Source organism: Pipistrellus hanaki (assembly GCF_964339955.1).
Source record: "Pipistrellus hanaki genome assembly, chromosome: 4".
Lineage (NCBI taxonomy): Eukaryota > Metazoa > Chordata > Mammalia > Chiroptera > Vespertilionidae > Pipistrellus > Pipistrellus hanaki.
Window position 1 is genome coordinate 22,007,060 of NC_140506.1, and position 20,274 is coordinate 22,027,333.

Genomic DNA, 20,274 nt, shown 5'->3' on the forward strand with positions numbered 1-20,274 from the left:
TACAAATACCAAAGAATGAGAAAATAAAAAAAATAGAAAGAAATAATTTAGCTTGTAGGTTACTAGTCTCAAGCACCTGGGATCTTAAAATTATTAACAAAAACACCTTGGCTATATCATGCTATAGAGAAGAAAATAAATTCTTGCTGTACAATGGGTGAAAACATCCTGTGAAAACTTAGTCTTGTAAGGAGGCTCTACAAAAAACATGATGGTTTAAATTTGAAAACCAGTTTTAGCTGGCTTTGCTCAGTAGATAAAGAATCAGCCTGTAGACTTCTGGCCAAGGGAACATACCTGGGTTGTGGGCTCAACCCCCAGTAGTGGGCATGCAGGAGGCAGCCAATCAATGATTCTCTCTCATCATTGATATTTCTATCTCTTTTTCCTTTTCCCTTCCTCTCTGAAATCAAGGAAAAAAATATATTAAAAAATAAATTTGAAAACCAATAGAGAAGTTCAATAGAGAACTTCAATCACTATACCTAACAATGCTCCATTAAGCCCCTTTTGCACAAACTCTCTCTAGTATTTATTAACTACCCCCAAATCAAGAAACTCTTCATTGTGTCTATATGACATTGTGGAGAGTGCCTGGGAAAGGCCCCTGAGCTGATTGTTGTCTGAATCCAGCGGTGCCAGGTAGAGCCATGCCCTGGAAACATATCTTGCCAGAGGCAGGTGTGTTGTCAGCCTGACCTTCAGGTCAGATACCAGCAGGTGGGTTTCATTATCTAAATCCAGCCAAGCACCAGGAACAAGCATGGATTTTCCAGGCCCACCCAGAAGTGACTATTACAAGGAAGCCACAAGAATGCACATAATCTCCTTGGTCTTGGGCTTTAGTAAAACTTCCTGGTATTTTGCTGTATAAAATAAATGCACTGTATGGGCTCTGGGTCACTGTCTCTCCATCGAGGACAGCTGTCCTACCCAGTCCCAGCTTTTTCCTTCTATCTCTGTATCCGTCTCTTTCTTTCATTTTCCCAATCTCCAGCCACCCCTACTCAGGACTGCTCTCTAGCTGTGCTGGATGCAGAAAAGAGAGAAATGTTTATATGACATCACACTACAATTGTGAGTCAATTTCCCCAGTCTTTCTTCTTAGTCACTTTAAAATAACACACTTATGTCATCCTCTATAGAGCCGGCAAATCCTCAATTGTTATTAATCCCCTTTCTCTCCCTTCCAGGTTAAACTGCCACAACTTTCTCTACAGAATGAATTTCTAATTATAATTATTTGAGGAACTCCTCTCTAGACCAATTTTAACATTCATCAAACTTTGTCATCATTGGGAAAATATCTTCATCCTGGACAAGATGTCCTTAAAAAGGGCATATGAACACTACATATTTTTACCTTCACTTCCAAATTTTACAATTTTTCAGAAAATTTAAAACGTCTCAGAATTATGTTTTCCAAGCAATATTAAATTATGAACATGCAATGTGATATTGTTTTATGCCTGATGACATCATTGTGCTTTGCTTGCCATTTGGTTGGAATTAGAAGTCTGGCTAGACTACCACTTGACTAAGGCTAATCCTGGGCTAGGCGGTTCATAAAGCTGTTATTGATTGCATTCTCTGGAAGTTTCTCAGAAGAGATTGCAAAATAACGTGGGAAGTCACAGGATGACACTGTCAACATGTCAGAAAAAATGGCAGAGAATTTGAGCGTCTCATACAGGTTAAGCCAGCTGGAACTAAAATAGAACAAAACACGCAGGTCACTGGCAGTTTGATGAAACTCTGTATTTGATAAAAATCTGGATAACTATTTCTTCCACTTTTTATTGGGGTGTTACATAGGTGAGTTTCAAGTGTTTAAAATGTCCTGTTAATACCTCACAATTCATTTTCAATACAACGGACCTGGGTGTTTTGTCATTTATATCACTGCATGTTGAGATTTTAAAAGCCAGCATCTCTGAGACACCATTCCTATTGACCCCCTAAGTGCTGTTAAAATGTAGGTGCCATGTCCCCTGATATGAGTGAGTGACCTGGGAGCCCATTTCCTTTGCATGTCACCTCACTGATGCTCAGTTCTGACTGGCCAGTGTCTGAATGTGTGTCAGCACCACTGGGTGAGGCTCATGGCCCATAGTCACATCACCTTATAAATGAGGTTGGGGACACAGGACCCTGTCTGCCTCATGTAGTCATAATTTAAGAAGGTGTGGACCCATGTAGCTGGACAACATTCTCTATAAATCTGCAGCTGTGATGAAAGCCAGCACTCACATGAACAAATTCTTCCCCTTCTGTGATCAGTAAGCTCCAGTAAGAAAAAATTAGTTCCTTTCTGTACCATATGTCTGCGTTCATAGTATTTTATGATGATTCTTTAAAATACACATATGAGGAGCTCAGACGGAGAACCACCACTCATTTCAGGACCCCGGGTATCAAGGAAAATGCTGTTTCTTCTGCATTGATGGGGACAGCACCTGCTTGAGTGGTCTTGACATCCTCTCCCTCTCCACTGGGCAGAGAAAAAGTACTCTTGTTTATTCCTTGCCCCACAGCCTGGGCTGCCATAGAAGGGAGCTCAGGATGTGGACCAAAACCTTATTACCTTCCTCGCTCATGCATCATCCATCATAGTGTTAGCATGTCTTCTACAGACTTCTCTATCTCACTTGGCAATACTAGTAAATTCCTTTCCTTGTGAGGAAAAAGTGGCCCTGGAAGACATATTTCTGGTCCTGAAGATGTATCTCTTCTCTCCAAAGGGATCACCGTTACTGTGAAACCAATCTCCCAAATGCTCAGCTCATCAAACATTTAGACAGTGACCGAACTGCCTACCACTCATTACTAATTACCCTTTGTGAAATACAGTTAGCTTCTAAAACCGATTTATTTCCCATGTAGATTCTTGTCATCAGAAAATTAGGTGATACATCCTGATTTTATAAGGTCACACTGGATTTTACCAAAATAAATCGTTGGTTTCTGGAAGGGTTGTGTGCTCATTCACTCATTCTTTCATTCAGTAACTATTAAGTAGCCACCTCTTACACGGAAGGCACTTTTCTAGGTGTGTGATGGCGTGTTAAATGTCTTGTTCTCATATGTGCAGCCAACAGAGAAGGTCAAATCTCAGGAAGTGTGTTTTATTGGCTCTGGGCCTGCCCAGGTGAGTGAGCACCCTCTTGGGGGATAAGAATGCTGAATGATAAGGGGATTGCAGCAATCATCCTTTGTAGAGTGAACACCGTGACTCTGTCAGAATCAGCGAGACCTCTAGCTAGTGGGACCTGCCCAGTAGGAGCCTTCCGTGACTCACCATGTTGAACACGGCCATGGTTAAAATGATGGCCGTGGTGATGATCGTGAGGGAGATCCTCGGCCAGGGGCGGTTCGCGATGATGCCCGATGACTTCAAAAGCCACAGGAGAGAGGCAGATGCCTTTTTGCTGCATTGCTAGGAAGAGAGAGAAAAAATGAAAGGAAAAGCGTGGTTATTGTATGTGTTATCTCAAGTTTGTTAATGATATTTAAAACCATAAGATGCCCCAATATTCTTCTAAGAGTAAAGAAGTAGGCTCTGTCCTCTGCTGGGGGCTCAGACCAGATCATACACCTTATTACATTATGTTGGCATCACGGTTACAAAGTAAGAACAGCTTAAATTTTTATAATAAATGTAAGTTGCGACTATCTGACCTTTAAAATAGACCTAAAATTATATTTAAAAAAATCTGCTGAAGAAACAAATATGTCAGTTAATTAAACCATTCTGTGGGATGTGTTGGGTCTTAGATCACAGCTATGATGAAGCAGTTGTCATAAATTCAGCCAATTGATGTAGAAAACAGACCAACATGTAGCTAATCATAGGAATACAACTAAGTGAATACAATGGTAAAACTGACGTGACCTCCATAAAACTCAGAGAATACTCCTTGACAGCTATAATAAACAGCACTTTTATTTCTTTATCTTTCACATCTTCTTTCTGCTTTACTCTCTCCCTCTCCCTCTCCCTCTCCCTCTCCCTCTCTCTCTTCCTCTCCTTCTATACATACACTGAGTGGCCAGATTATTATGATCTCTGAATGCATACACACACACACACACACACACACACACACACGTGTGTGTGTGTGTGTGTGTGTGTGTGTGTGTGTGTGTGTGTATTAGAGGCCTGGTGCATGAATTCATCTGGCCAGGGGGAGGGGACATGGGATCATAATCTGGCCACTCAGTGTGTGTGTGTTTGTGTGTGTGTGTGTATAGTATACATATATGCACATATGTTATTTATTATATATCCTATATAATAAAAGGCGAATATGTAAATTGTTCCCTCAACCAGGAGTTCAACCAGCAGGCAGGCAGGCCAACCGCCCATGTCCCCGCCCTTTGGCCAGGCTGGCTGGACCTCACCCATGCATGAATTCATGCACTGGGCCTCTAATATATATATATATATATATATATATATATATATATATATATATATATATATATTTATTTATTTATTTATTTATTTATTTTATTTTATATTTTGACTTTAATGTTTTGCACTAGAAACAATTGGTAGTCTCTCACTCTAAAATACCATATAATTTAATGCAGTAATTATAAAAGCTTTTGTAGTTTCATTAGTGTCCATTTAAAAAAAATAAAATGAAGTATCTGGAAATAACTAGATACTTATATTTAATGAAGCTTTAATTCAGAACAACATTCAGAAAAATTATAACTATGTTATAGTAGCCAACTAACGAGCTTGCATTATTAGAAGCACAAAACTTATCTTAAAATCTTGCCTAACAAATATGGTGAAGTTTATCATATAAATATGTACTTTTGTGTATTTGCCTAGAGGAACACCTTTTTGGCATTTCGTTGGCCAAGGATTTTATTTTTGAATGGCAGCAATAATTATTTGTAACATTTAATGTCAAAGAGGCTGCCATGTGTGCTTTGATTACTTAATTGTACTTGAATTTCCTTCAGAAAGAATGCTTTATTTCAATCAATCATATTTTACAAAATCAACCTGTTTCTTTTGTACTTCCTGAGTGAGCCATATTCCTCACCCACTTCGTGGCACTCACAGCCTGTCCACATCGCATTGTCTTTGCTGAAATGCTTATCTCTGCCCACAGGAAGAGCTGGCTGAGAACAATGACCACTTTACCCAGGTCTTTGTACTCCCACAGGCAGCACAGTGTTTGGCAGCTAGTAGGAACTCAACTGATGATTACTCAATACATCCATTGTCTTAATGATGAACCCTAAAGGAAGTCCCCAAGGGCAAGAAACAAAGAAGCAGTTCAGGACTTGAGAAACTGTCCTGGGACTGAACACGGGGAAGATGTTGCGTTGGGTCTGCAAATGGTGGGCAACTGGAACCAGGACCCCTGAATCAAACCAGAAGCGTCAAAAGGCTGTTCCCCCCATGTAAGCAAGTCTAGAAGAACTCCATGAATTGGTGGAGGGAAGCACTAATAAACTTTAATGATAAGTTTAAACTCTAAATGGAGGTGTTGGGTTTGAAATTTTGTGATCTGCTTCATAATACGAATTTCAAGTTGAGGGGTTGTTAATCAGTTAAAAAAACACAGAAGCAGTCTTTAGGGCTGTGGCAGAAGAAAGAACACTGCTTATAAATGACTAGAGGCCTGGTGCACATTTGTGTACATAGGCAGGGAACATGTAGGGTGTCCCTCAGCCCGGCCTGTGTCCTCTTGCAGTCTGGGACCCCCGAGTGGTTTGCCAGCTATGAACCCAGCTTCTGGCTGAGTAGTGCTTGGTGCTTCCCCTTTGGGAGCACACTGACTACCAGGGGGCAGCTCTTACACTGACCGTCTGCCTCATCATGGTCAGTGTGTGTTATAGTAATCGGTTGTTCCACCATTCAGTTGATTTGCATATTAGCCTTCTATTATATAGACTATATAGTTGAACCAATTGAATTTATTCATTTTAAATAATAAATTTTATTTTATTTTATTAAAAATAAGTGGCCTGGTGCATGAAATTTGTGCATGGGCAAGGGGGGGGGGGCAGGGCAAGGGTTGTCCCTCATCCTGGCCTGTACCCTCTCTAACCTGGGGGATATCTGATTGACGGTTTAGGCCCGATCCCACAACTGTCCCCCCTTCCACTGGCCTGCTTGTCTCCAACTGCCCTCCCCTGCCAGCCTGATCACCACTAACTGCCTCTGCTTTGGCCCTGCCATCATGGCTTTGTCTGGAAGGATATTCAGAAGGTCTCCCAGAAGGCCTCCCAGCCTAATTAGCATATTACCCTTTTATTAGTATAGATACTTTACATTACTGCGTGTAGGGCACATCCCAGATGTGGGGAAGCCATTCCCACTGAACACGAACTCACAATAATAAAAAAAAATTTACAAACTACCTAAGACAATGGACCTGACAAGGAATACTCAACAGACATACCAGATTGTATTAGTAGAATTAGCACAAGAAGATCTATAGATATTATATCAATCTGAAATAGCCTATAAGATTGAAGGAATAAAGATAAGTTATAGTCTTTAATAAATGAGCAGTTAAAAGAAAATAATAGATTTTTTTTTTTAATGAGCCTATAGACTCTCTGGAGACTAAAACGGGGATATTGACATTATAAAGCCAAGAGAGTTATTTTAAAGAGGATAAGATGGCTGTGAGGAATTATACATAAAACCACACAGAAAAATGAAGAGACGAAAAATATAAAAAAGACACTGTTGCACAGAAGCTATAATAAAAAGTTTCAACATAATTGTAATGAATGTTTGAGAAATACAGAACAGAAAGACTGGGAAAGAGGCAAAATACAAGGAGATATGGGCAAACATTCTGTGGGACTGGACAGAACATGAGCTCTGTGGTCGAGGTGACCCACTGAGTTGCAAACAGGAAAAATAAAAGTATACCTACACTTCAACAAAAGAAATCTATTGCCCATGACAGAAAATAATAAATTCTATAAAAACAACCAGGAAGAAAAGATGTATTTTCTACCAAGGAACAGCCACTAGACTGTAGCTTTCTCCTAAGCATATTATCATCCAGGAAAATACAGACTCGTGTTTTCAAAATGTTATAAAAACTATCAAAACCAGATGATTCTCCAATACAAAAGGTGAGTGGATATTTCATGCACAGTCACTCTCTGAAAGGATTACAAAAGGAATATTCCTTTGAGAATATGGACACCGAGTCCTGAGAAAGGAACGATATTCATGGAGAATGGTGAGAAATCGGTAAACAACAGGAATAAATAACAACAAATAATAAAACCAGTTTAAATTTAGAAAAATTTAAACAGCATTCTTTGTCTTTCTGTGTTATTTTATGGATTATTTTTTCAGCTCTTATCACACCTTTAGTATAACTATTGAGGACTTAAAAAAATTCATTTCTTTATTGTTTACAGTATTATATATGTCTCTTCCCCCCCCCCCCCCCCACCATTGACCTCTGCCTGGCCACTTCTAGCCCCCCGCCCCCCCCAGCACATGCCCTCACCCTTCTACAGTCTGTGTCCATTAGTTATGCTTCTATTGAGTTTTTAATTTCAAGAAGACAAAAGATGGAGAGGATGGATTAAATTTAGAGATTTAGAGCTTAGTCCCTGTATTCTTCAACCAGAAAATAGATATAGTAATAGAGTCTGTGGGTCATGTGCACAGTTACATGCTTTAAGTTAATCACCAAAAGAAAATAGAATTTAAATTTCCAAGTTGCTAGAGGGACTATAGGAGAATAAATAAATTCTGTTGGTTCAAGAGAAGGCAGGAAGGAGAAAAAAGAATAGAAACAAAGGAGACACATGATGGATAAAAAAAAAAGCAAAATGAGTTTGTAGCAGTAATTATAACACACTGCAGTGTATAACACTCATCAGGTAAAAAAAAAAGGGGGGGGATTTTGGGTCTAGGCAATAACATAAAGCTGCATGTTGCTTATCACATGCAAAACTAAAACCTACAAAAGGACAAGGACAAGCTGGAAAAAAAAAAGATGGAAACAGGGACACTTCCTCTTGGAAAATACGAACCAAGAGAAAGCTGGTAGTTATATTGACATTAGAGAAAATAGACTTCAAGAAAAAACACTCCTGTGGGGCATAAAGCTTTTCTACCAGCCGGTGTGTGACCGACTTTTCTTCCCCAGGAGACCTCGGACTTGTGCTTTCATCTCTGCCTGCAACAAGGTTGGCGGCTGGCATCATATTATCTCCACTGTACAAAGCACAAGACGACCATGTCGAGAGAAAAAGATCTTCTGACATTTTCTAACATTTTCATTTGGTGTATCTGGAGTACTTGTTCTAAAAGTTGCTTTGGTGGTGTTTCCTTATGTGTGTGTGTGTTTTATTTTGGTAGTATTTTTCATTTCAATCACTGAGCTCTATTTGTTACTGAGATGTACGCTCATTTCAGATAGTTTAGAAAGTTAAATCTGGCAGAATATGTACACATTTTATTACTATTATAACAGTTTTTTTATTGCTTATTATAATGAAAATGTGAACTTGAATCTCCTATTCTATGTCTCAGTTTCTTAGATAAAATGGATTGTTTTATTAAATAATATATATGAAAACCCCTTGAAGGGATCATATTTGAGAAAACATTTTGCAAAGTATTAATATTAAGGATAATTTCTTACTAGCATATTTTAGAGTATACATATATTTATAAGTAAACATTTTATTTCCATTTTACCAAATGTCTTTTTAGATAGAGTTCACTTTCCTCAGAATCCAGTTTTAAATCAAATGAAACAACAGCTGAAAAATGTATTTTAGGAAATTAGACTAGAGGAGGAGAATACAAAATAGGTTCCATGTGAGGTTATCTTAATTTATGAATGGAACTAGAGGCCAGGTGCACAAATTTGTGCACCAGTGGGGTTCCTAGGCCTGGCCTGTGGGATTGGGCTGAAACTGGCTCTCCAACATCACCCAAGAGTTTCCCGGATTGCGAAAGGGTGCAGGCTAGCCTGAGGGACCCACTGGTGCACAATCGAATCTGGTGAGGAATGTGGGAGGACTCCAGGGCATGTTTGGCCTGCAGTAAGCTTACCTACCAGTCAGAGCGCCTGCCCCCAGTGGTCAGTGCTCTTAATAGCGAGTGGTTGAATGGCCTTAGCAATCAATATTACACTTTGATTGGTTGAATGGACGAGTGGACACTTAGCATATTAGGCTTTTATTATGTAGGATTTTTATCAATGGGTGTTCAGCAGCAGCACAAGGCACCCTATGTGCTGGCCAGTGATCATGAACATAGACATCACTGTCTAGTGCTAGGCACTTGTCTGTTGGGGACTCCACACACAGACCAGCCCCCTGGAACCTGTCTCCAATTAGTTTTTAAGAATACTCAGGCTGGATTCCGATTCTGGCTCCAATCCCTACTTGTTGTACATTGCAGGGCAAGTTTGTAGTAATTGCAAGCTTCTATCTCATTAACTGCAGAATGTGTGTTTCTTCCAAGGACTTTTGTGAGGACAAATGAGAATATAAATAATGCCCGGCAGATGCAGTCTTCATTTTTAATATAAGGTAATATTTGCTACTAGAGAACTACAAGGAGGTCACATACAGAACTATTAATGGTGATCTTGCCTGCCATAAGCAAGGTATATTGCTTCCAAAGAATCTTAACCAAGGGTAGGAAACCTTTGCAGGTCTTATAATTATCATACTTATGAGCTTGCTCCAGTCTCCATTTCCATCCTCAAGAGATCTGCTCACAGATCCTTCTGCATTATTTTCCATGGGGAGAAACTTCTGAATGATCAGAATAGGAAACTCCCTGAAGCCCATGGCACCCCAGTGTCCTGGGTTCTGTTTCAGCTCCTGAGCTTACAATTCTGAAGTGCCAACCAGCCTCTGCCACAGGAAGCTAAGTGCCTCTGGAGGCACTGATGCCGAGGCCCCCAGTGAGATATGACATGAGAGGACTCCAGGGTGGTGGGCCAGGAGGTCCCCGGCCAGCAGCTTGCCAGAACTGGGAGCAGGGATGCAGCGATGGTGAGCTGAATTCAGAGCTGCCAGCAAAGGAAGAACTGAGGGTGTGTGAGGACACGGTGGACGTTTTCTGAGCAGTGGTGCCAGGAGGTTGCATTTGGGTGCAACCCAACATTCCTTCAAGCTAACTGATATTAAATATTTATCTTGTGGTTCAAGTGCCTAAAGTACGACAATGAAGAAAACAGGGCTGACGCAAACTCACTGAGGATCGTTCCATCTAAAATAATACAAATAAGAATACCAAAGAGGAAGCCCAGCCAGCAGGCACTGGGAAAGCTGGCAGTGGACTCCGTAGAGCTGGCTTAGGCAGGTTAGAGGATTATTTCCCACTGAGGAGTCAGCCAGAAGCATGTCGGAGTCAAGGAATCATGGCACATGTAAGGAGTTCCAAGGCAGCAAGATGGGGCCACTGTCACCACTGCTCTCTCATTCACACATTCTTGTACACACAGAACCTGCTCCTTGCAAGGATATCTCAAGAAAGAGGGATTAACATGGGCTCTAAGGGCCCCCCGTGAGTGATGGCGTTGGTGAGACAAGGGCGTTGGGGTGCTATATGCTCAGGGGGAGGGGAGCAGGAAGGAATATAGAAATGATAGGAGTCCAGCAGCAGTGATTTAGCACATGCTATTAAACAGTTCCGTGGTTAGCATTCTGCTGGGTTCACTGAGAGAGAGGAAGCAGGTGTAGGAAACGATTCTTGTTAAATATCAGGGGAGAAAGCAGTCACACTCACAAAAAGGGATCAAATGAGCTGCCATGTAATCAAGTGCCAAATTAGGTGGTACAGACCCTAAGTCTCATGCAGCTCATAAAAGGACACCTCACAAGGGCAGGGGCCATTTCTGAAAAGTTTTCTAGAAAGACAAGCAAGTGTAGAGCACCCACATGGCAAGAACTGAGAAGTGGGCCACAGGGGGCAGGGCAGGGAGAGCATGGCTACCTTAGCCCCTACAGCAGTGGTGAGCATGAGGGACAGACTGGGCTTCTCACTACAATACCGACACTAACAAATTTCCTGAAACATTTTATCGGGATGTATCACTGAATGAACATCTGTGTGATTTTTTAATCAATGGAAAGAAATTGCATTTCATTAGCACTTTTATTTTTTCCCCATTTTGATGTTTCTCCACCATTAAAAAAAAAAAAAAAATCAAACCTAGCCATATTTATTTGCCATGTATGTTTTGTATAACAAAGGGTAACAAAGGTAAAGCTTTTGGTGGAAAAATATAAGCCAGGCACACTTTCTATTAACCTCCTTTATATGAAAGTATTTTACTTTAATTCTTCACAAAAAGAATTTAATTTCAATATTAGTATGGATAATGCCTTTGACATTTACATTTTCAGAAAGTTAACGTAAGTTACTAGAAGGTGAGTCTGGCTTATTAAGTATTTTTTCATAAACTCAGTATTTAATCCATAATTAAATGCAAAGCATAATGAAACCTCATACAATTTGGTAGGATTTCAAGAGGCCAGGGAATGGGCAGTTAGGATGTAGCAATGTATTCTCCAAGATCACCAAGGAGTATTTGTGCTATGCATAGATTTTGCTTGAATTTGGAGGGTGGAATAGAAAGCATACAGAAAGCCTTCTTAGATTGGCTGTGAATTAATATATTTGATGTTCACGGTTAAAAAAAAATCCTTAGAGAATCACATAAATAGTAAAATCTCTTAATGGAATGAGAAGAATTCTTTTTTGAATTTTACCAGGATTACCTCTGGATCAAGGATTCCAGCTGGCCACTGGGGGGAGACTCATTCATGGATCCTACTGATTCAAGTTTAGAAAGACCAATCTGTGTTTAAGTCCAACCTTCCTGACCATTTTGTCAAAATATAGGTAGGCTTCTTGTGAGGATGAGGCAGGCACCAGTTCATCTGCATTGAAATTTTTCTTCGAGACAACAAAGAGTTAAAAAGAACTCCTGAGCATCTGGTGTGTGAGTGTCAAGGTCTGAAAAGTCGTCCCCCCTGACCCCCAGAACTGGAGGAAGCAGGCACTGTGCATGTGGGCTCTCTCTCCATCGCCCTGAAGGACCACAGGCGGGTACAGGAGGAATCAAGAGCTGTGAAAAGTTCAACAGTGAGGTTGGATTATAATGAGGCCGAGAGGGGAGACTTCATGAGAGCAGACCGTTTCCACACACACAGACACCAAAGTTGCTCTGCAGATTCATTTTTTCAGTCTCCAGCCCTGTGTTCCTTTTCTACAGAAACTTAGTGGGAAGAAAAAAATTCAACTTGAAAACCTAAATATACACTACTAGAGGCCCAGTGCACGAAATTTGTGCATGGAGGGGTGTCCCTCAGCCCAACCTGCACCCTCTCTAATCTGGGATCCCTCTCACAATCCAGAACTGCTTGCTCCCAACTGATTGCCTGCCTGCCTGATTGCCCCTAACCACTTAGCTGCCAGCCTGATCCATACCTAACTGCTCCCCTGCCAGCCCGATTGCCCCAAACAGCCCTCCCCTACCAGCCTGGTCACCCATAACTATCCTCCCCTGCAGGCCTGGTCACCCCCAACTGCTGTCCCCTGCTGCCCTGGTCACCCCTAACTGCACTCCCCTGCCAGTCCGTTTGCCCCTAACTTCCTTCCACTGCTGGCGTGGTCACTCCTAACTGCCCTCCCCTGCAGGCCTAGTTGTTCTCAACTGCCCTGAAAGCCTGGTTCCCCCAACTGCCTTCCCCTGCAGGGCTGGTCCCTGAAATTGCCCTCCCCTGTAGGCCTGGGTTCCCCCCAATTACCCTCCCCTGCAGGCATGGTTCCCCCCATGTCCTCCCCTGCAGGGCTGCCCCCCCTCAACTGCCCTTTCCTGGAGGCCTGGTCCCCCCCAACTGCCCTCTCATGCAATCCTGGTTTCCCCCACTGCCCTCCCCTGTAGGCCTGTTCTCCCCAACTGCCCTTCCCCTGCAGGCCTGGTTCCCCCTAACTGCCCTCCCCTGAATGCCTGGTTTCCCCCACTGCCCTCCCCTGCAGGCCTGGTGCCCCCCAACTGCCATTCCCTGCAGGCCTGAATCCTCTCCCAACTTTCCTCCCCTGCAGGCTTTGTCGTCCCCAACTGCCCTCCTCTGCCAACTCAGTCACCCCTAACTTCCCTCCCCTGCAGGCCTGATTATCCCCAACTGCCCTCCCTTTCAGGCCTGGTCTGTCCCAACTGCCCTTCCCTGCTGGCCTAATTGCCCACAACTGCCCTCCCCTGCCGACTATTTGTGGTGGCCATCTTGTGTCCACATGGGGGGGGGGGCATATTGTGTGTTGGAGTGATGGTCAATTTGCATATTAGCATTTTATTATATAAGATGATCCCTTTATCCCACAGATGGATGCCTTGGACTAGAAAATGAGAACTATGGCTATTGAGGTAAAATAATATAAGGTGCTTTGCAATGAGGTTTAGATTTCAACAGAAGCACAAATGACAGTTCCTGTTCTATAGACTTAAAAAAATGAGCTTCCAAGAAGGATCTGGAGTCCAGGAAGACTGAGGGTGGAGCCAAATGCTTTCCACCCAAGAAAAATCTGAACGTAGGAAATCAGGCTTCTTTGTGTACGAAGCATTTTAGAACTTGACAAGGATCTGTATGGGTCAATATTTACCCAATTCTCTACAACCTTTTGTATCTTCAGGGGATTTTTAAGAGATGCTGTGTGCATGCCAGGAAATCAGAAACCATAGTCTCACTTGTTGGAGAGTTTCCAAACCAATGTAAATAATCTAAACTATGATCCAGCAAATAGAAACCCACACAAGTTTGTAAAGGTACAAGGAAGAGGAGGCCAGCAGTGGAGACAGACATGCTTTGCAATCTTAGCACTTTTAGGGCAAAAGATTTCAACACAGACTAGAATACAACCATAAGAGGCCATTTTGTCACTGTACTGATGTTGCTGGAGGTAATACTACCATATGTCTTTAAGAAGCAAAATGACATTACAGTGAAGAAACACATGAAAAGTGTAAAACTGGGTAGAATGAGAGAAGTGCTCTCCAAGAAGCCACAGTGCCTCCTATGGGTGTAGTGACCAGGAGCCCTGCACATTCTAGGTCTGCTTCCTTGGTTGTGTCATCTACTTGCTCTTGTCAAAGTCTAATTGGAAGAAAAAATCATGATTTCAGAAATAGGAAATTTCCTTAACCTCACACATCTCATAAAATGCATTCATTCATTGGCAGATATTTTAAGGATTATTCCTGTTTATTATGTGTAACTAACTATTTGTGACATTAACATTTTGGTTAACAAAAGTATGGGAAGTGTCTCCACAGAGGATGCCCATGAACTCTGCTCAAAAGTGGCCTCTCCTCTTTCAACCCATCTCCAATGAACAACATGGAACATCAGCTCTCTTTTGTGACTTCTATCACATTGCTGGCCTTCTTAGGATGCTCTCATTGCTTTAGACTCAAGTAGATTTACTTTTTATATCCAGAACAAGCATCTAAACCATAAGAGTTTGCAATGACTGCCTTAAATTAAAACACTAAAAAATATTTTTACATTTGCTATTTTGATATTCTAAGATTTTATATTTGGAAAGTTGATATAAAAGACATATTTGGTTTGAGTTTTAATTCTCCTGTATACTAAAAGTCTCCCATTATATCTATATAGTCACAGTTATAAATACTCTGAAAATGTTGAGAAGATGATAAAAATTGCTGACAGAAGCAAGTGCACCTAATTACAATTTTATGATGTGACATCCAACATCTCAAATAATCTTCAAATTAGTGTCTTGGTTGTGTGTGAGCTGTGTCAGTTTGTATTTTTGGCAGATGACAGGAAGGACACATGTTTCTTTACTGAGATCTGTATATCTTGAAATGGTAAGTCGACAACCTCCCTGTGTTAAGTAAGAAATCAGTTTTCATTCAATGAGCAGTTTTTAAAAAAGTTCAATATATGAAGTACCTACCAAAAGCTGTCCAGCAAAGCAGACAAAAAGGATAAAGGCAAGCAGGAGGAACGCAGCTCCAAAGGAGATCCCGAGGATGGAGGTTCTACCAGGAGACAGAAAAGAATGGGTTAGTGTGGGGAGAGTTTCTCTTATCCTGGAAAGCCATCAGCAATATCTTTAGGACTTAATTAAATGAGGACTTCAATCCTCACTAAATTTTTTGAGAAATGAAAATGAATGTAAAACAAAACCGAAAATATGTCCACAGAAAACTATGTCCACAGTTGAGTCTGGTTGACTTGTTAATAAATCACCCTATCCACAGTTCTTTATTAAAAATGATATTTTTTGGACTCACCTAAGCAAATAGCACTTTCTATCTCTGTCCTCTTCCCTGCTGTTGATGTTTTGGCAGCTACTATTCCAGAGCATTCTTACTCCTGCTCACTTAAGAAACACTGAGTCTTCACCCTCCCCACTACAATCCAACCATATTCAACTTCCTTAAAAAATAAATGCATCTAAATGTTTTCTGATATCCTCCCAAGATTTTCCAGGCTACGACTTTTACATTCTTGCACGAGTCAATGAACCCACAAGCTTTCTATGATCATGTGAACAATGTGCCCACTGAGTTACAGATTATGCTATCAAACAGGTTACAAGTCTTTATAAGAATTATATACATTTCTGAGCGGTCCTTTAAAAAATTAAAAATTAAAGCCTCTTAAGCCTTCATTTATTCCAAAGGTAAAAGGGGTTGGAGGGTATCAAAAGAGCAGAACTACAATGAATAATCAAAAATGAAATTCAAATGGAACATCCAAGGAGAGGTCAGGTGTGTCTGAGACCATAATAAAACGCATGCCAATGACACTGGCTGGAGAAACTGAAGAGAGAGAAGATACTGAGAAGAGTAGCAACACCCGAATGTCAACAGACAGATGGAAGATCTAGATGCAAGTCACCAACAAGTTGAAATAAATCTCTAGTGGGAAGGTGTTTATATACCAAATACACCTATATTATTGACTCATCTCATGCATCTATGTTAGGCTGCAATGTTACAAAGATGAGTAAGTTGTCAACCATATTTTTAGCTGCTTACAGTTTAGTAGAGATAAACACTGTCTGTCTTCTTACCTTCTAGAACATCCTTCCTTAAGACATCACTCCAGTCCTTAGACCCTGGTCAGAGGCCACAGAGGCCCTGACTACCACCAGTTGCCCCAGCCTTATCCTCTCCCCTACACACGCTCAGAGGCTCCTGCTTAGACAGACAGTGAGGAGGGAGGGGACTGTGAAGCAGTGCACATGTCAGAGGGATGGAAAGAGGGGCACGGTAACTCATCTGCTGAACTTTTGTTTGCCATCTTTCTCATCCATTTTATTCTTATAAAATAAGCTCTCAAGAGTTTCATTTGAGTCTATGTTCACCTGGTTCCTTCTAAATATTAAGGTAATGTCAGCCTCATAAGGTTAAGTTCAGAAACATTATTTATTTTTCTTGGGTCCAAAACTGTTTAGATAACAAATGAGTAATCATTGATTGAAGGTTTGATAAGTCTCAACTATAAAACCATCTGTCTGATGAGGTGATGGTGGTGATATGATGATACGATGATGCAAATTAACATCCATAGATCATTTACTACATGCCAAGCACTCTTCTAAGGACTTCACATGTATAGTTAATTTACTCCTGGATAGCAGTTAATATTATCACTTCTTTTTATTGATGAGAAACTGAGACTCAGATATCTTAGGAGACTTGCCTAAAAGCTATTTCACTATTAAGTTGTGTGGGTGACATTTGCGTTCATGAAATTATATTTCTGACCCATGATTAGAAGTAGATATGTCACATTTCTGTCATGTTTACTGGTTTTATTTTTAAAGTAAATTTTGATAATTTTCCTAGAAAATTATCCATTTTATTTAGATGTTCAAATGTAAAATTATATTAGTCTCTTAAAAATTTTATAGTATTCATATTTAAAGTAATTTCTTTTTGTACTAAATATTATTTTTATCTTTTTTCTTTAAATCAGACTTTTAAAAACTTTTCATGTTTGTTGATTTTCTCAAAGCTTTTGGAATATTATTAAAGTCTATGCATTCTGATAGTTTTTTAGATTATTAGTTTCTGACTTAAATTTAAAAAGATCTTTCCTTCTTTATTTAAACTTAAATTGTTCTTTTGCTTAATTGTCACTTGTTGCCAATCTTTTATATTTTCTAATAAATGTATTTAAGCACATAAATATTCCTATAATTACTGCTTTAGCCAAATCCCATAGCTTTGATTTATAGCTACTCAATTGTCATTCCTTTCTAAAAGGCCTGTAATTTCAATTTCAATTTTCTTTTAATACAAGAGTAATTCAGAAGTCTAATTTATAAATTCTACAAAGAGCCTATTTTTGGTCTGTTCTTGTTATTTCTAATTTCAACAGATTTGATCAGAGATTGTGCTTATTATTTATACTTTGACAGTTTATTTTTCTTCTGGGTTGTGATAAACAGGCTCAACTTGTATGATGATTTATGGCTTTCTAAAAATGATGTGTGTTTTCTATTTTTCTGGAAACAAAGCATGTTCTCTAAATATATCTATTCAGAGGGCCTGAAGAGTTAGTCAAATCCCCAGTGGGCTGACTTATTGACTCAATTTAGTCTGTCAATTTTAGAATGCATTAAGATTTCTAAATAGGATTGTGGATTTGTCAATATATCTGAACATTTTAATAGTTTTTATTTACTTCAAAGAGATGCTGGAGTGTACAAAGATTTATGGTTGTTAAACTTTCTTTGTGACTGTACCACAATAGGCTTTTTGTCATGTTGAATGTCTTGCATTTGAATTCTGTATTGTCAGAAATTTATATTACTGCTGCTTTCTTTTTTCTGTAAGCTGTTTCTCAGAATAACTATTTTCCATTTTTATTTCCAAACTTTCTCTTTAAATTTTAAGTTGATCTCCCATATATAGTACAAAAGTGTGGCCTTTGATTTGTAGCCTCAATTGTTGAGCTTCTGTCCATGAATAGGATAGTTTTATCCATTCACACTTACAAAATTCGTTAACATTTGACCAGTTCCTTCCTTCTTATTTTCTTAAAATGTATAGTAGGATTAATACAGAAAATCACCTGCATGTGAAGTTTTGTGTGAAGATTTAAAACAATTAAATTTGATATATCTAATATGTACATACACATTTGAATGTTCTGTTCTACTATGTGTCAGGTTTGATAGAATCTCCTTCCAATGAATTTCTCCATTTCATCTAAATTTTAAATCTTGTTGGCTTTGAGTAATTTATAACATCCCATATTTATCCTGCCAATGTCTGTAGGCTTTGCAGTGGATTCCCTTTTATTCCTTATATTATTAGTTTGGGTACTTTCTGGTTATCTCTTTTTCTTTTTTGATCACTTTTGATAATGATTTAAGAATAATTAAACTTGTTAAAAAAATCAACTTTTGCATTGCTATTTCTGTATTGGTTGGTTCCTATTTTTTTTTCTTTCTTCTTTACCAATTATTCCCTTCTACATTATTGATTTGCTCTTCTTTTCCTGGCTTTTTAAATTGGAAACGGAGACTTTTTATTTTAACTGTCTCATTTTCTTTTCTTTTCTTTTTCTTCTTCTTCTTCTTCTTCTTCTTCTTCTTCTTTTTTTTTTTTTTTTTAGCATTTGAAAGTTACAAATTCCTCTCTAAATGACTTTAAGGTACATACCAGAAAATTTGAAGTTATGTTTTGCAATACAAAATACTTTCTAATTTCTCTTGTGATTTCTTATTTGACTAGTGTATTCAAAAGTATATATTGATAATTTAACAATGAAAAGAGTGAAATAAATTTTGAAAAGATTAATAAAGATGGAAACGATAAAAATCTTGTTAATTGTTCCAAGAATATATGGCTACTCCTATTGAATATTATACCAGAAGAGCTAGCTAGGGAAATTAGGCACAAAAATAAAATAAGGGCATTAGATTATAAACAAATAAGTAAAACTATCTCTACTTGTTGATGATATGATCTTGTAATTAGAATACGATGTCATAACTTGGCATTCAGACCCAGAGTGGCTCGAATCCTCACTGACATGCATGACCTGAGGCTGTCCAGTGTTCGAGTCCCTAGCGCACCCTCTTGTTCAGGTGGAGGTACCCTTTATCTTGGGGAACAGAAATACCAAGCAAAAGTAATGGCTGCTCAAAAGCTCTTAATTATAACCATTTATCATGCCTGTTCTATCAAAAGCATGTTCAGGCCCATTGAGCATACCATGATGTTATGTAACATAACCAATTTTAATTAACATTCTGGTTGCAAAGCTGTTTCTTTTTAAAACCCAAGTATAACTGATTTATGTAGTTACTGAGAAGCAAAGCTGACTCCTCCCTGTCATGAGGCAAGAAAAGTCCCCCCCCTTTTTTTTTTTTTTTTTAGTGAGGATTTTTGACTTTGGCACTTTAATCAAGTGTATTGTTACAGTAAATGGAAAAGGCTGATTCAGGACTAGATCCTTTCTCCTTTCTGTTTTTTTACAGCCAGTTCATCGCTTAAAGATGGTTCTGACAGGGATAAGGAAGCACGTTTGCTGAGAAATAAACCAGCAGAGGTTACCAATGCCTCCCCCACCAAAAAAGTCTAAAAGTTATATTAGTTATAAAACATTTAATTGGGTAAATAATAAAGCCTTTCTCTGGAATTCCATTTAGTGCCATGACCCTCTTCCCTCTGTACTCTCACTTCTCCTCCCTCAAGTAGTGATATGGGTCTCTCCATCAATGCTCTGTGCACCTCCTACACAGGGTATTTAGCAAAGACAATGAAAACTGAGGGAACTCACAGACCCTCAATAAAATGACTAATAAATAATATACATCTGTAAGAAGAAAAATGAAGAAAGAAATTTTAAAAAAGCATTGATGAGTAAAGAATTGGTAAACAATATGGGTAAATCTAAATAAATATTGACTATAATTACCATCTGGACATAAAATGATAAGAAATAATTATACAAGAAATATAATGATTACCTTTAGAACTTACTAAGTTAAGAATACAAATATTTCCTTTTAACTGAATAAAAAAAAGTCTCATCAATTCTTTAGAAGTTAGGAAGGAAAATGGATAACAAAAAAAGCAAGGTAAATGAAAATAAGAGGGTAAAGTGGGTCTATATATATATAAAAAAAATACAAATAGATAAAACATTCTATCTAATAAAAGAGTAATATGCAAATTGACCATCACTCCAACATACAATATGGCCACCCCTATATGGTCAAAGATGGCTGCCCCTATGTAGACACAA

At 39.2% G+C, this 20,274-nt stretch overlaps 1 protein-coding gene across 1 annotated transcript in view; it reads right to left on the reverse strand.

Annotated features, from left to right (window-relative positions):
• Positions 1-20,274, reverse strand: part of ADCY2 (adenylate cyclase 2) — a 263,929-nt gene that overhangs the window by 36,657 nt on the left and 206,998 nt on the right. Inside the window, exons 15-16 of the mRNA XM_084882603.1 lie at positions 14,957-15,041; positions 3,299-3,436 (exon numbers count right to left, since the gene is read on the reverse strand). Of these exons, the coding sequence (XP_084738729.1) occupies positions 3,299-3,436; positions 14,957-15,041 (223 nt within the window). The remainder of the gene's footprint in view (positions 1-3,298; positions 3,437-14,956; positions 15,042-20,274) is intronic.